The 16,635-nt window shown below is 49.8% G+C and overlaps 1 protein-coding gene across 2 annotated transcripts; it reads right to left on the minus strand.

Annotated features, from left to right (window-relative positions):
• Nucleotides 1-1,932: 1,932 nt before the first annotated feature.
• SPRING1 (SREBF pathway regulator in golgi 1) lies at nucleotides 1,933-16,599 on the minus strand. Of its 2 annotated transcripts, XM_004597772.4 has the most exons (5): nucleotides 16,303-16,572; nucleotides 8,524-8,680; nucleotides 4,546-4,697; nucleotides 4,162-4,275; nucleotides 1,933-2,449 (listed from the first exon to the last, which is right to left on the minus strand). In XM_004597772.4, exons 1-5 carry the CDS (start codon nucleotides 16,411-16,413, stop codon nucleotides 2,366-2,368), a joined length of 618 nt encoding a protein of 205 aa, XP_004597829.2. In that variant the 5' UTR covers nucleotides 16,414-16,572; the 3' UTR covers nucleotides 1,933-2,365. The 2 variants fall into 2 exon arrangements, with proteins under 2 accessions (XP_004597829.2, XP_036352313.2); XM_036496420.2 differs by lacking the exon at nucleotides 8,524-8,680 and having other exon boundaries at nucleotides 16,303-16,599.
• Between the last annotated feature and the right edge of the window lie 36 nt (nucleotides 16,600-16,635).

The following is a 16,635-nucleotide window of genomic DNA, read 5'->3' on the forward strand; positions in this document are numbered from 1 at the left end:
CTGGCTCATCCTTCGCTGGGCTTGGTACTCACCAAGCTCTGGCAAGGCCCCTGCTTGAGAAAGCCTTGGTCAAGGGAAACAGAAACAAAGCGGAGTAAGGAACACGACTCCCCATCAGGACAGGAGGCCAGGGAGGCCAGGGAGGCCGGGCTGGAGCAGCCTGGCTTCCCTAGATGTTCTGGGGCACCACAGGTTTCCAAAACAGTGAGCACACCCCTACTGGGTTCAAGGACAAAAACAACATACTCTGTGGCCAAATGAAAATGACCTTTGGATTATCAGCCTGATTTGGATATTTATACCACCTCTCCTCTCTGTGACCCGCATGATCTGAAATCTATATGCTCTCGGGGGAGATGCTCTCGGATGAGTCAGCATTCAAGTGGGCAAGAGGCAGCATGCACACAGGGCCGAGAATTCGAGATGAAGTTCTTGTTTTGGGTTTTGCCATGAAATCTCAGCGGGGGGTTCTGGCAGTTACGGTGCCCCTTGCTGACTCCCCACGCACAGGGTAGAAACACGAGTGGTTAGGGCACAGGTGTTGGGTGTAAAAGTGTTGAAAATGTACAATGTGCTGCTTAAGCCAAGGTCAGAAAGGCTCAGGGAGCAGCCACGGACTGGCCTTGGCCGTACACTGCTCATGTTGAGCCGGACTCAAGTTACTCAAGCATTACAAACTCAGAGACTCAAAGCTCTGGCTGCTACCAGTGTCAACGAGGGAAAGAAAGCCATTCGAATTCCACCTCGTGGCACCAGAAAGGATAAGGTTTGATAAAATTTTAAAAAAAGAAAAGCAAGCAGGGCATGCCACGTTTCTCTCCCACAGGCTTGGATTTAGCACTCTTCAGTACACACAGAACCTGAGAAGTCGAAAGCAAACAGAATAGATTTCCTGGGGTCTGACAATGGAAAAACACACACACACACAAACACCTGCTTGGCAGTTCACCCTCTAAGAAAACATATTCAGGGGAGCCCATGACCTTGGGATAAGTGTAAGATGAATGCAAGGGGAAGAAGCGGGGGAGCCAAGGAAGCACTGGAAGGGAAACAAGGCCTGAGAAGAAGCTCCACAGCAGAAACACAAGATGCTCAAGGGGGATCGTGCAACTAGCACCCAGGTCAGTAACGTGAACAGAAAAGACCTTGCCCAAAGCCAGGGTTCACAAAGGATTCCTGGAGAGGTGGGCCTACCCCAGCCAAAGCGCAGTGCTACGAGACGGATGGCATGCCTTCATCCTAGAACCAAATCTTCTTGTACATTTCAGGTGAAACACTCGGAGTGCACTGAGTGTGTGGACTAGGACAGCGCAGCAGCAGCAGCCGCCACAGCCATCGCCGCAGCCGCCCCAGGCGGCCCCTTCCAAGTTGTCGGAATCACACGCATCACCCACTCAAGGCTAGCTAAGACTCGTTTGCAGCCCTCTGACAGAAGCCGAATTCTCGTCTCACATCCCAGGGAAACTGAACATCCGTACCTGTTACAGCTCTGAAGCTGAGGACCACAGGCAGGCAGGCACACAGCACACTGCTAGCTGCACTTCCATCCTTGCCCACACACTGGCTTCCAGGGCAAGAGAAGAGGCAACAGCCTAGGGTTGAGCAAAGGCTCTCCTGGTTTCAGGGCTGAGCGGATGACAGAGATTTAGAGAGTGCCGTGGAAAATGACAGAACTCCAGGACAGCGTGTCAGGAGCCAAGGCTGACACCAGGAGGAGAGAGCATGGGGCTCACGGGTAAAGTGCCATAGATCTGGCCTGGAGTCTGAACAGAACAGTGGCTGAAATGCTGCATAACCTCCAAGGCCGGGACACGGTTAACAGGTGCATGCAGGGCTATGAAGTACCTGCAGAGCCCACCCATTCTAAGTAAAATATTCCAGAGGAGAGGTGGCAATGTCATTCATGTAACATAAGAACCAACGACCACTACAAAAATCTCCTTGAATGTATTTGACTAGAGCAACAAGGTATGCTCCTACATAAAACAATATAATTTTTCCATTATTCCAAAGAAATCCAATAAATAATTTTACAGAGTCCTAAGTGAAAACTGTTGGAGGTGAACACCTGGCCCCAGACAAGCACAAGTCACAGGTTCCCACACAGCCCATTGTCTTCTCAGAAGGCCGCTGGCCATGCCAAGTCCGCAGTCAGTCCTTGGGGAACCAGACCAGTGGGGACTCCAGGATGCTTCATAGAAGGACGTCCATCTGATGGTGCCCAGGTAGCAAGTGACAAGGACGGTCACAGCCAAGGTCTCCTCGCGCTGCCTGTCTTCTTGCCTCAATGCTACAGTCCAGCTCCAGGTGCCAAGTTCAACAGCGGGGGCTTCCTCACTCCTGCTCCCCAAGCCTGCAGCACCTGTCATGCAGGGAACAGCTCGGGTGGGCTCTCTCCGTAGCAGAACTTTGCTATGGGGTCCCGGTAGGTGTTCTCATGTTGCACACTCTGTGGGCAAGAGGGAGACAGGAGCGTGGTGAGACACGCCCACACAGTTCCTTTCCACGGGTGGGAGACAACAGCCGGCAGACACGACCTGCAGGAGGCGGCCCTGGACCGTCTTCACGTGGACTAGAGGCTCCCAGGAACTTGCTAAACAAAGAGGGATACTCAACAGAGCGCCAGAAAAAGGCAGGAAAATGACCACTGTGTGGCTGGTGCTTTCCATGAGCACCAGTGAGCTTTTCAGTAACGTGGCTGAGACCTTGGCGACTCAAGACAACTATACTTTCTTAAACGATTTGACACAGGTGAAGACCCAGTGGGCGTGTCCACGTGAGCTGGTTCCTAGCAAGGAATCCCACCCTGAGGAGCCCCTCTCACAGGGCTCACCTGCCCAGCAGCCGGCTGCAGGAACAGAGCTGATGGTGCGGTGGAGCGTCACTGGGGTGAGCCGACCGCGGGCGTGGTGGAAATCACACAATCATCCCTGGTGGCTCATTTTTCAGCAATTTGTTTTCAGACAAGCAACTTGCGTTTTTGGCTCATCTACGGTTCTCTAATTATCCTGAGACCAATGCTAAGCAACTGAATTGTAAGTATTAATCCAATTTATCAGACAAACTGCCAAATCATCTCTTTCTTGGGACACTGTTATCAAAACACATTGAGTGACAGTTGGGAAATCACTGTTCACAATAAAAAGACAAAATCTGAAAGGATGGTAGCTTCGTGGAAGACTGGAAGTCCTCGCGGGTTTTATCAGGTAAGCAAAGAGAAGACCTGGGCCTTTTCTAGCACTTCTCACAATGACAGAATCCGAATCAAGTTGAGTCACACGTTCAGCCTTCCTCCACATTTCAAGCCCAGTCATGTGGAAAGCTCTTCAAGCAAACCAAGACCATCAGGAACTTCCTAACATTTTCCTGAAACATTTACCAGCGACACTGAAAACCCTCAGGACAAACCAGACACACAAAAAGCAGTGGGAAATGAATGAGCGGGGTGCAGAACTCCCCGGCCAAGAGTGCAGGAGCTCTGCGAAATGACACACGAGGCTCGGGGAAGCAGCGAGACCTGGTGACCAGGAAGCCACCAGAAGGCGGGAGAAGCATGTGCTGCTCTGTTAAGTACATCCGGTGGCTTCACACAGAGGCCTGTGGCCACTGGCCAGCCACAAAAGCTGGGCGCTGCACGGTGGGAAGGCAAAGACTCCGCGGTGCTGCCAGCAGCAGGTGCGACACTCGGCAGCTGAGGAGAGACTTGATCACTGAGAGCATGCTACTACGTTCTGAGAGTCACACAACCTTCACCACCTGCCCTTCCCCCTCAGTCCTAAAACAAAACATAACTTTGCCCAAATGGCTACTTCCTCTAATCCAGTGGTCGCTGTCAAATCTCAAAGATGGGGGTAGTGGACAATTTCTCTAAGAAGCCGGACTATGAGACTCCACTTAGATTTAAAAGCAATTTTAAGCTTCCACTTAAAATGCAAACATTGCCAACCAGAGAGGAAATACAAGCCCTGATTTAATATCAAAGCTTTCCCACCCCCATGCTGGGCAAACCTCATGCTGCCCTCACCAGCTCCACCACCCCCCCAAATATGATGTGGTTCTGCATCGCTGCACCCCTCCAGCCCACTACCACCAACCCGGGTGTGTCTTCTAGCTTTGCTCCGCACCCCGGCACCCCCAGCTGCAGACAGCCCAGCCTCTGACCTGGGATGAGGTCCTGCATTTAGCCAGGCACAATTCGAAGTGATCTTCCACCGCCATGAAGAGGTTTTGGAAAGCCATGGCTGCCCGATTGAGGAAGCGCTCCAGGAGAAGTTGCTATGGAAATAAAAGTTGTACCAGTAACAAATTCCAGACCCAGCCAGCCCAAGGAACCTTGAAAATCCCTCCTAAACTAGCAGAAGGAGGTGGTGAGGCTACAGGTCTTATTCCCAAGATTTTTCCTGAGGAACCCAATGGTTCACTTGGGCCAAAGAGCCACTTCCTAGTCTGGAAGACACAGCTCAGTTCCAATTCTGTTTCCATTTTCCAAAGCACCTCTCAGGAGGGGACTAGGGGACGTTAAGGGGCAGGGAGCGGCTCCCGTACCTTGTTGGGCTGCAGGCAGCAGGAGACGCAGTATTCGTAGGTGCTGCAACAGCCGTTGGACAAGCAGCCATCGCAGCAGTACTGCTTCGTGCCAGGGACGTTGACGTTACAGCAGCCGTTCACCAGCAGGTCCTTCCTCTCACAAACATAGCCTGGAAGTCAGACGCCAACCTCAGCACGAAGCCCTCAGGGACCCTCAGCCCCTCGCCACCAGGAGGCAGCAAGGACAGTACTGCCAAGACAAACACTGACCCAGGATCCGGAGGCTGGGCGTTCCTTGCTTCCCCCAGGCCACAGCTCCAGGAAGCAGGGGCTCCTTTGTGAACACAGGGCTCTGCTCAGCCGTGGCCTAGAGTTCCTTTTGGTTTGTGGTCACGGTTGACCTCATTGCCGCGTGGAGCCTACATTTTCCTGTCCTAACTTAAGTAAGCTACTCTTTCATCAGGGCCTGAAGAAAAATGTCATTTTTTTTTCAAACAAAAATCTGAAACAGGAGAAAAACAAGGCATTCATTCGTAAGAGATCCTTCTACATTTAAATGAGTAATACCTTTCAAATACGTGTTTATTTAGCAACTCGGGATTCTGAGAGGAGAAACAGCTAGCCTTTGTCAACAGAAAGGCAAACAGTCCCAGCCACCTGAAACGGATGTAGGCTGTGTGCACACAGGTGCCAGAGACTTGACGTCCCTTCAGGGTCAGGAAACACCCTGGCAAAGGGAAGCCCAGCAACACCAGCCACTCCTACCGAACCCCATCACTTCCACATACCCCTCCAACCCAGCCCATTCCTGCTCAGCTGCAGAGAAAGAGCTGCTTCACGGACATCTCCCTACATCCTTCTGGGAGAGGGACAGGAAAACGTATGAGTGCCAAGTCCGTGGGGCCAGGCCGTGACCCTGGGGAACTCCCAGGAGCCAGCAGGAGCGCACGGGTGTGTGTTCAGGCCCACAGCTGCTCGCAGGAACAGAGCAGCTGTCCCAGGATCACTCTATTCCAAAGGCCCCAGCTTCCCACTCCTCAGAGAATGAGAAGACCTGTGGCTGTTTTCAGAAACGCCTCTGGAACACTCTGAACAGACTGTGTGTGCACAGTGCTGGGGGCACCCGTAGAGCAGCGGTGACACTGGGGACAGCGGGGACGGCCAGGGTCTTACATCCCACCCTGCAGACACTGGGCCTCCGGGAAAGCAGCTCCAGGGGGCCTGGGACCAGCTGCCTGATCCTCTTGCTCAACTATGCTGTTCTGTCTCCTAAGAGAACATGATCTAATTTCACAGCAAATGTCGGGGAGTCTGTGTATGATTCGCACGCATGTTTATAGGGATTGTAAGCCACAGAAATCTCAGCAGGTATTTTTGCAAAATTCTACCTCCACGTGATAAACGCAGTGATTCTATCATTTTTGTCACAGAAGGTGGAAGGTCACGTGGCATTAAGCTTTGGAACAGCAGTTCTCGCCTTCTGGGGGGACCAAACCCATGCCCGCCGAGCCCTCTCACTTCGAGTCCTTCACCAACTGACTCCTGGCAAACGCTATTTCCAACACAGGTCAGCTAGGACCACGCTCTCGCTACTTGCTTGGGAAAGGAACTTCCAACATTTGAAAAGTTTGTGATTCTAATCAGTTGTCTCATTTAATAGTGCCTTTATCAGGCCACACTGCTGTGGACAGCTGCCTGCTAAGGAATTCTTGCAAGTTTTATCAACCTACTTACCTTTTCTCTCCTATTTACAGAGGTAAAATAATAAATAACAAACAATGGTTTGTGGTTTTTTTGTGTGTGTGTGTGTGAATAATTCTCAGAAATTTTTAATCAAGGAATCTGAGAGTTTGTTTTACCTAAACTAATCAGAAAAATATTCTTTTGCTAGATATGATCAACGAACACAGTAAGCTGCATTTCTAACTTAAGGCTAAGATTTCATATTTTCCCGATGAATGTCACGCATTACAAAAAGTCAGCCTGGAACTCCAAATCAGGGCTCCATTGGGTAGGTACGCTATCTGTTCAAGTCACTTCCTTTTGCTGAACTTCATTCCATTAAAAAAAAACCTCATGGGAGTCCTGCCGCAGGCCAGTCCTCCAACCTGTGGTGCTGGCATCCCATATGGACACCGGTCTCGGCTGCTCTACTTCCCATTCAGCTCCCTGCTTATGACCTGGGAAAGCAACAGAAGACGGCCCAAGTCCTTAGGACCCTGCACCCATGTGGGGGATCGGAAGAGGCTCCTTACTCCTGGCTCCTGGCTTCAGATCAGCTCAGCTCCGGCCATTGCAGCCATTTGGAGATTATATATACATATATATAATATATATATACATTTAAATTATAAATACACATAAAAATACATATAATGAGAGATACGTTACAAACTCAACCAGTGAGCATTTACCATAGTTAAGATGGCCACATTCCACACTGGGGTTCCTGGTACACAGTTCTAGCTCCCAACTCCAGCTTCCTGCTGCCGACCATGGGAGGCAGCAGTGATGGTTCAGGTCACTGGACTCCTGTCACCTACCTGTGAGACAGGACTGCGTTCTGAGCACCTGGCCTCGGCCCCGGAGCAGCCACAGCTGTCGAGGGCATGCGCAGAGTAAACAAGTGAATGGGAGTACAAACCACAATTTTTCTCTCAACAATCCACTGTGCCACCACATGTGACCTAGCGCTTTCTTTTTTTTTTTTTTTTAAGATTTATCTACTTTTATTGGAAAGTCAAATTTCACAGAGAGAAGGAGAGACAGAGAAAACATCTTCCATTCACCAGCTCACTCCCAAAGTAGCCGCAACAGCCAGAACTGAGCTGATCTGAAGCCAGGAGTCTCTTCCGGGTCTCCCAAATGGGTGCAGAGTCCCAAGGCTTTGGGCCGTCCTCTACTGCTTTGCCAGGCCACAAGCAGGGAGCTGGAAGGAAAGTGGAGCAGCTGGGATACAAACCGGCACTCATATGGGATCCCGACAGTTACAAGGAAAGGATTTTAGCCACTAGGCTACCACGTTGGGTCCATCCCCCAGCTCTTATAACCCAGGTAGATAGCTTTTTTCCAACTCCTGTCTTCATTTCCAAATAATTTTCTCTCTGGTTGGGTGATTCTGAGGTCTTGTTCAACACGTTTTGGTTTGCATTTTGCAGAAAATAAAAACTACCCTTTTCTCTAAGTAATAAATGCACTGTGGTTTTTGGTGCAAAGCGCATGTGTCTCCCACATGGTTCAGCATTATCAGGCATGAAGACTGCGATGCCAGGTTACTTCCAGCAGTTTCAATATTGCACCTTCTTCATCCACCTGTTCTGAGACTCTAAAATTTACCCTTCAACAAACAAAATCCTCACAGTATTTGGACACCACAATGTGCAAGGGAAATTGCATTGCAGGGGAAGCCCTGTTAAGACAAAAAACTTTACACACGGCCCCACTGACACTTGGCGGTGTTTGTGGAGGCAAGAATCAGTTTTTTTACACCCAATCTTGTCAACTATTAAAACTTTCTATGTTTACAAGAACTCTGGATTAAAAATAAAAATATTCGAAAATCTATGTGGGAAAAAAAAGTATGAATTTCAAAACCGCTTTGCAGTCAAATAAACCTCCCTTTGAAGTATTTGAAAGGCCAGAGTGACAGAGGTCTGCCTGCTAGCGCATTTCTCAACGTGTGCAACAGACAAGGAGGGGATAGGTCTAAATTAGGAGCTTGTAACTCCGCAAGTCTGCAATAAGGAACCAGGCCTCACTGGCCAGCAGGGTCCTGGGTCCTTAGCCACCATCTGCTGCTGCCTCCCAGACACACCAGCAGGGAGCTGGATCAGACCAGATTAGTTAGGACTCAAACCAGTGCTCTGATTCAGGGTGTGGGCACCCCACAAGGTGGTTTAGCCCACCGTCTCACAATGCCGGTCCCTACACTTAGCTCCTGTTTCCGTGCTGCAGGAACTCTTCAAGTACCAGGACGGGAAGGGGGGCCAACCTTACCCAGCTCGTCTGTGATGAGGTGTTTCCCCTGGATGGAGTTGCGACACTGATTGCTTGGCCGACTGCTATTGCCCAAGTTAAACTGCACTCTCCAAGGAATGGGCTGATCATGGTCTTGAACCTGGAGGAGACTCCGATCTCTCACTGCCCTCTCCTCCTACAAAGAGACCGAAAATGACAAGGTCAGAGCTTCTCTTGCCGTCTCAGCCATTTTCCACATAAACTACAGGCAGAGGACACAAGCACCACGAAACACGAAGTGCAACTGCACTTGTAACTCAGAGCATGAGCCGGAGTCACAATGAAGCAGCAGGAGAGAAGAAAAGGAGCAGGCTCAAAGCTGGCAGGCTTCCCTGCCCTGAGGGAGCTGCATGTCCCACATGCACAAGGCTGCTGAGTGGAAGTTTTACAGAGAAGCTTTGAACCTCTTCTGATGGCGAGTCATCAAACCGCTGTGGAACAGAATGTAAAATGCAAACTAACTTTTAAAACAAAAGAGGAACCTTTCCGGTGCCTGCCGGGTGTCTCTGGCTTGCAACTACTCAGGCTTGTTGGGGCACGGAATTAGGGGGCTGATGTTCGGGGCAAGAGATGCAAAATTTAAACCAGAATTTTCTCCCCACCCTGAAGCTATGCCAGGGCTCAGCTAGGCTGGGCTTTCATAATTGCCTCCTCTCTGCTATTAAGAATCCGAGGCTGAAGGTGCCCACATACCAGAAAACAAGCCTAGCATGAGACAATCCTCTCCTGAACGCTTTATTATTGCAAAACAAAACAATTATGGAAGGCTCACTCCCAGAGGTTTTTATGCACTTTAAGTAATCGCCGTTCTAACCGAGCTCTGTGGTTTTTACCATTAAGAACGATCTGCTGCGTGTTGCTTTTTAGGAAAACGGGACTAACCTTGACAATGGGATGGTAAATCTTAGATGCCGAGAGAAACACATTTGCAGTTCGTGAGATTTCTTCAGGAAAACAATCCGGGAAGAGCAGCAGTTCATATATAAAACATGAGTGTGCACGCACACTGCACTTCAGGCACGCCGAGCAGCCCCACTGCAGCCCCACCGCAGCCCCACCGCAGCGCTGCTCCAAGGGCAGGGGGCCTGGACGTGCAGCGGGGTCTGCGTCCACACCAGCACAGGCCTGTTGTCAACCTCAAAACTAGATTTGCCCGCAATTTGGCTCAAGCAGCAATTCTTTTTTTTTTTTTTTTTTAGATTTATTTATTTTTATTGGAAAGGCGGATATACAGAGAGGAGACAGAGAGGAAGATCTTCCATCTGATGGTTCACTCCCCAAACGGCTGCAACGGCTGGAGCTGAGCCAATCCGAAGCCAGGAGCCTCTTTCGGGTCTCCCACGCGGGTGCAGGGTCCCAAGGCTTTGGGCCATCCTCAAATGCTTTCCCAGACCACAGGGAGCTAGATGGGAAGCGGGGCCACCAGGATTAGAACCGGTGCCCATATGTGATCCCGGCGCGTACAAGGCAAGGACCTTAACCACTATGCTATTGTGCCAGGCCCCATCAAGCAGCAATTCTTTTAAGATCTATTTTTTTCTTTATCTGAAAGGCAGAGTTAGAGAGATTGTGCATCTGGCTGGTTCACTTCCTAGATAGCTACTGAAGTCAGCAGCTTCATCCGGGTCTCCCATATGGCTGCCGGGGGCCCAAGCACAAGGGGCCATCTGCTGCTGCTTTTCCAGGCTCATTAGCAGGGAACTGGATGGGAAGTGGAGCAGCTGGGACTCGAACCAGCATCCATATGGGCTGCTGACACTGTAGGCAGCATCTTAACCTATTACATTACAAGCCCAAAACCAAGTAGCAACTCTTAGGTTTTGAACAGAGCTTAAAACAATTCTGACTCCTGAACCTGCCAAGAGAGTGAGAAGACAATTTTCGTGGATGAGGCCTGGAAATCGATGTTTTTAAAGCAAATGATGTTAACACCTGTGGTCACCAAGAATACCAAGCGAAAAGGCAAGGTACAGAATGCAGTGCATAAAGAACATCACTACAGTACGTTCAGAAGTTTGACATCTTACACACAGACCGCTGATAAGGACTGAGACAAAAGGCCCAGCGCGGGAGCCTAATGGCTAAAGGCCCCACCTTGCATGCACCTGCGTCCCATATGGGCACCAGTTCCCGACTGCTCCAGCTCCCTTCCAGCTCCCTGTCTGTGACCTGGGAAAGCAGTCAAGGACGGCCCAAAGCCTTGGGACCCTGCACCTACATGGGAGACCCAGAAGAGGATCCTGGCTCCTGCCTTTGGATCGGCTTAGCTCTGGCCGTAGCAACCACCTGGGGAGTGAATCAGAGAATGGAAGATCTTCCTCTCTGTCTCTCTTTCTCTCCATACTTTCCAACAAAAAATGACTTTCTATTTAAAAAAAATCTTAAAAAAAAAAAGAACTGATACAAAGATATGGAAAACTATAGCACAAGTTTTTAACATAGGTGCAGATAATGAGTAAAATGACTTTTCACCACATGACAGGGGATTCTTTTAAGGCAAAATGATAAAAATATTATTTAAGGAAGAGGAAATTGATTAGCAATAGCAGAAAGCAAGTGCATTCTAGACTGTCTTTGAAACTTTTCAGCATACCTACAGTTATTCCAACAGAAAAAGGCTTGTGTAAAAGAACCAACAATTAAAACAAAAACTGCCTGCAATCCCATCTCTTAGGTAAAACTGTACTGAGCCTTTGGTCCTGGTGTTCACAGTACAAATTAGGATGTGCTGCTTTCAGTTCCTCCTGACACTAATTGGTGAGTAAAACATTTCCAAGGCCCTACATTATCCCGATCATCACATTTTCAAGGCTATACCATGAGAATCCATCATGTTGATGTGCCGTAATTTAGCAAACACATCCTCTATAGATCAAAATTAAGGGTGTGTTTCTGTTGTCATAGACAGCACTGCACTAAAATGGGGAGCTGTAAAAACCTTCTGTCGAAGAGTTAGTAGGAAATGCTACAGTGCCAAATAACTTGCTCAAAGATAACATCTATGGTTTGTAACCTTGCCACCATTTAAGTGGCACGGTTTCATTTAACACGGTTTTACATTCTCACCACACTTACAACAGGACTGGATTTTGCTCTTGAGTTTGCCAAGTACAGAACAATCCTCCAATGTGGCTTTAATTTCTAGCCTGCCCCTCCCTTTTGTTATTTTAAAAGGAAGAGCTGGCACAGCAGGAGGAGCGGCTGCACAACATCTGTATTCCTCAGTTGGTGCAAGAAGGAATTACGCTCAGGAGTCTTGGGGATTTGCAACAGTCACTTGGGTGCACGCTGCTCCACCACCTGAACACTCACCTGCAGGCTCTCCGGGGACCCTGTGGCCGTCAGCGGCACAACCAAGCCATGTGCAAGCTCAACTGAACTGCAAATGCTACTCTAGATAAATTAACAGCCACAGAGACCATCAGAAGGCCATTCAGCATACAGCAAACCGGTCCTTAGGACGAGGCGAGAAGCGTTCTTAACATCACTCGCATGCTAGCTTGTTGTTCTTCCGGAAGAACAGCAAGAGAGCACGGGGGACAGTGTTCCAGAAGGACCTCCACTGCATGAGATTCTTGGTATACAAGAAAGCAATTCTCTCAGCACTTGAGCTTGTTTTCAAACACGAGCAATGGGGACTTTGCCAAAAGGAACGTGTGAGCAAGGCAGAGATGACACAATTGCAATTGCAATGAATTAGCTCACGTTGGCTTTTTGAAGACACAGGGTGGCCAGGAGGGGAGAGAGGCACCGAAGGGAGCCCTCCCTACGGATTTCAACTTTCCCTAAAACTGATGAATCAACATAACAAAACTGTCTCAATTTTAAATTCTTACACACACACACACACACAACATATTCCAAAAGCATCAACATTTAAACAAATGCTAAGAAACAGAGACAAAGGTAGGCTCTCTCCTTTCAAGCACCCGCAGGGCTGCCGAGATAGGGGCACACATGAATCAGCACAGGTGACCACTGTGGGCACGAAGACAGGTGTCCACACGGGGCACAAGGATGGGCACAAAGAGGAACAAAAACACAGGAGAATCTTCTTCATACAGGGCACAGTGCCATGGGAATGTAACGACTGCTGCTGTGCAGTGTTTTGCCTCAGGTTTTAAAAGGGCTGCATTAATTGTGGTGTATTTTTTAGGGATGATCGTAAAGGCCAACAGTTCCACCTAAGCAGCAAAGCACTGAAACAAGAGAAATCACTGTGATAGAAAAAAGATCTGTTCTTATGTGCCTCCAAAAATGGAGATGGCAATAAAGGCAGAGGGCACGCGAATGTCTAGCACTTGGGGAATGCTAAATGCAGCCTGATGGTGGAAAACTGGAGTCATGAAAAATTTTGTGCTTAAAAGGAGCTCTTAAAGACCGGGAAATGCTTACCTATTAAGTGAACGTATCAAGGATGCTCTACGGTTGTGTTGAAAAAAAAATGTGTGAAAAGTACAGTGGGATGGGGAGTTGGTGTGCTGGTGGACACACTGCCTGAGACGCCCACCTCCCACACTGGAGGGCTTGCTTTGAGCCCCGGCTGTGCTCTCAATTCCAGTTTCCCACTGTCGCACACACTGGGAGATGGCTGGTGATGGCTCAAGGAGTTGGGCCCCTGCAACCCCATGGGAAACCGCAAATATATTTCTGGTTCTAGGGCATTTGAGCAGTGAACCAACAAAAAAAGGGGTTTGTCTTTCTCAAATGAATAAAAGAAACTATGGCCAAATACACACAACGGCCCCTCGGGTGGGTGACAGCACAGGTGACCGTTCCCCTCATTCCATGCAGTACTTTATGAACGCAATGAAACATCTGCACCTCGGTCATCAGGGAAAGAAACAAGAGCCAGATGAACCACCTTCTCCTGACTTTCATCTCCATCCCGTACTTCCATGCTCCCTTGACAGCCAAAGACGCCGACATGTTTTCAAGGCGCCGGCAGCTGACGCAGAGCCTTCGAGGTGCTGTGCCACTCCAGCAAGAGGATCCCTCTAAAGCCAGGGTTCTCTCAATGGGGTCCAACACCTCACCCGGAGGCAGGCCCGCTCTGCCACCCCATCACACCATCCTGCCTGTTTTCTTGGTGTCATCAATCGCTACCTGCAATCATTCTGCTTATTATCACTCCTCCTCAGCCCTGTCCCCAGCACCAGAGTGCACACTCGTCTGCTTGGTCCTGCACTGGTGCTCCCGCAGCGGCAGAAGAGTTGTAGGCATACACTCGGCATCCACTACATGCAGGTTAAAGGAACACATCCAAGTCAGCCCACACCACCTGCCCCTCCCAAGGCCCTCATGCAGTGGCTTCCTAATCCTTCCTGTGCTCCGGATCTCCCCCCAAAGCATTCCTTAACATGGAAAGCACAGAGGAGGGACTGGGGCAGCGGAGGATGATCAGCCGCTCCAGATGAAACGCTGCCGAGTCTGCCCCCACAGGCTAAGGAGTCCCCACAGCAGATCAGTTCCAGATGAGAACCAGCTCTGTGTACAGTGGAATGACCTGAAGGGGAGTCACACGCAGCAAACAACTGCAGGCACAGAGCTGGTGCGTGGTGATGCCCAAGACAGGAGCCAATGAGAGCTGCCACCTCGCACACCTGCAGCGGCCACCAGTCAGAAGGGCTGTGCAGCGGCACTGTTTTTGGTCCCACAACCCTTTACAAGCTTTTTGCTTTTTTTTTTTTTCCTCAAAACTTTGATTTTTTTTTCCAACTTGAAAGGCAGAGAGCTAGAAACCAGGAGAGGGATGGAGACATGGTTCATCAGCTTCTTTGCTCCCCACATTTTTCCAACAATGTGGGCTGGACCAGGCCAAAGTCAGGAGCCAGGAACTCGACATGGGCCATCCATGTAATGGCAGGACCCTGAGTACTTAAGTCATCTCTTGCTGTCTCCCAGAATGTGCTTAAGCAAGAAAGTGGAAATAAAAATGGCACACGGAGCGAGAGCCAGGCGCTTGGACGTGGGATGTGGTCATCCCAGTTGGCATCCTGACCACTGCACATGGTCGCCCATTCTCACACAATGAAAGCAGCAAGGACCCTACCATGTGGTCTTCGTTGAGCTGCAGACAGTGACATACCAAGGTGAAAAATTAGAACTTAAATTCTTAAAATATTTTAAGTCCGACATCCACTTAAAAACAATGAATTCATTGCATGCTAGCACAACTTCTGTGAAAAAGGTTTCAAAAATTAAGAGAAACAATGTTTCAGATTTCTGCAAACCTAACATCTGGCTTAATAAAAGACAGCTGGGTCATATAGCTAGCTACTTCGGCCTTCCATCTGCACCAGAACAGAGAAGTGTGTGGTAGCAGCTTCTGTAGAAAATTATGGACACCAAATAAAGCATCCAAGGCAAGCACAGTTTCTACAAAGTTCAACGTAAACAGTGCAGTTACTTTGGAAAACGGCCTAAATGTTAAATACAGGATTACCACCTCACTCACGAAAAAGGAAAACACATGTCCACACGGAAACTTGGAAACTCAAGCACGAATGTTTACAGCAACGTTACCCAGAGGAGGCAGCGGCAGAAACCACGGAAATGCACACTAATGACAAACAGACCAAGAACGCAACAGGTGCACACGGTGGAACAGTCTGCACATAACACTGCAGCATAGGTACATATTGCAAAAAAAGGATGAGCCTGGAAAACAGGGAAGCATCACATATTATGATTCCCTGCACATGAAATATACAGAATAGGCATCTATAGGAACAGAAAGAACACTTGTAATTGCTTAGGGCTGATGCCTGTTTAGGGGTACAAAGACTAGAGTGTTCTAAAACAAGATTTTGGGGACAGCTACCAACTGTGAATACACAAAAACCCAGTTATGCACTTTGATTGCTAGTTGTATGTGAATTACATCTCAATAAGATTGTTAACAAAAATGTGTTGTATAGTATAATATGGAACCTGAAACACTGTTTCAGCCAGCGAAGTGACAGCACGTGACTGCGCAAGTCACACCCTCACCTACACAACTCTGCCATTAACAGGCTTGCAACACACCGCTTCTGTTTGCCCAGGTCTGCATACAATTCACACCTTGTCTTTCCATAGTTGCACTGCTAATCGGCTATAAAACAAGGGTGACAAGCTGTGTTTATATTCTATCTACTCTATCACGAGCCGGGAGAGTGAATTAATGATTGCTACGGACAAGCAGCACAATCAACCCAAGGCCTTCCTGTGTGCAGTCTAAGAAGGTGTGCTCGCTCACTCACTGTTTAGGGGAAAAACTCCCGCAGGCTTGGGGGACCGTCTCTCACCAAAGCTCCCTGCCATTTCTCCCAGAATTTCTCACATGCCAAGAAAACGAGAGGGTTCAGAAACAGAGAAAAGAAAGAAAATTCCATTAAGCTAAGTTACGCCCGCAAAGGGAGCACCTGGCGCAACCTCTGAATCACTCGGGTGGACTCGCCAAGCAGCCGACAAGCTAAAACCAGGAGCTGCTGGCTCACCTCCACGCCCCACAGCCACCCTCCCTCCCTCGTGTCCTCAGCGTGATGCGAGGACACCCCTGCACCCCACTTGCCCAGCGCCGCTGCGGGGGCGATCTGGGAGAGCGCACGCGCCCCTGGAGCACCCGCCCCGGCAGGTGTAAGGCACCGAAGCACGGATGCAGGAAGCCTCCGCCGCTGAGGGGCGTGTCCCAGGGCCCAGCAACGCCTCTCGCTCCCGGGAAACCCCAAGATCCACCACCCTTCACTCCCCTGGGACGCCCCGGCCGTCACTGACCTGCTTCAAGGTGCTGCTGAGGAAGTAGACGAGCGACAGCCCGAAGACCAGGGCAAGCACCCATCTCTTCCGCAGCAGCCGGCGCCACACCATGGCCGCCAAGTTCACCATCCCGGCGCGGACGCGGGGCGCGGCGGCCGGGGGGCGAAGCGTGACAGGCCCGAACACCCGGCGGCATGGCCCCTTACACGTCTACTAGCTCCATGCCTCTCGGGGAGCGCCGGCCTCGGAAGCTACAGTCCAAGTCCAGCTCCCGACAGGCCCCCGGAGCCGGCGCAACACGTGACGCCCCGCGCGGCCCCGCCTCCCTGCCCCTGCGGCTCTTCCTCCCTT

This window comes from Ochotona princeps, chromosome 29 (assembly GCF_030435755.1).
Source record: "Ochotona princeps isolate mOchPri1 chromosome 29, mOchPri1.hap1, whole genome shotgun sequence".
NCBI lineage: Eukaryota > Metazoa > Chordata > Mammalia > Lagomorpha > Ochotonidae > Ochotona > Ochotona princeps.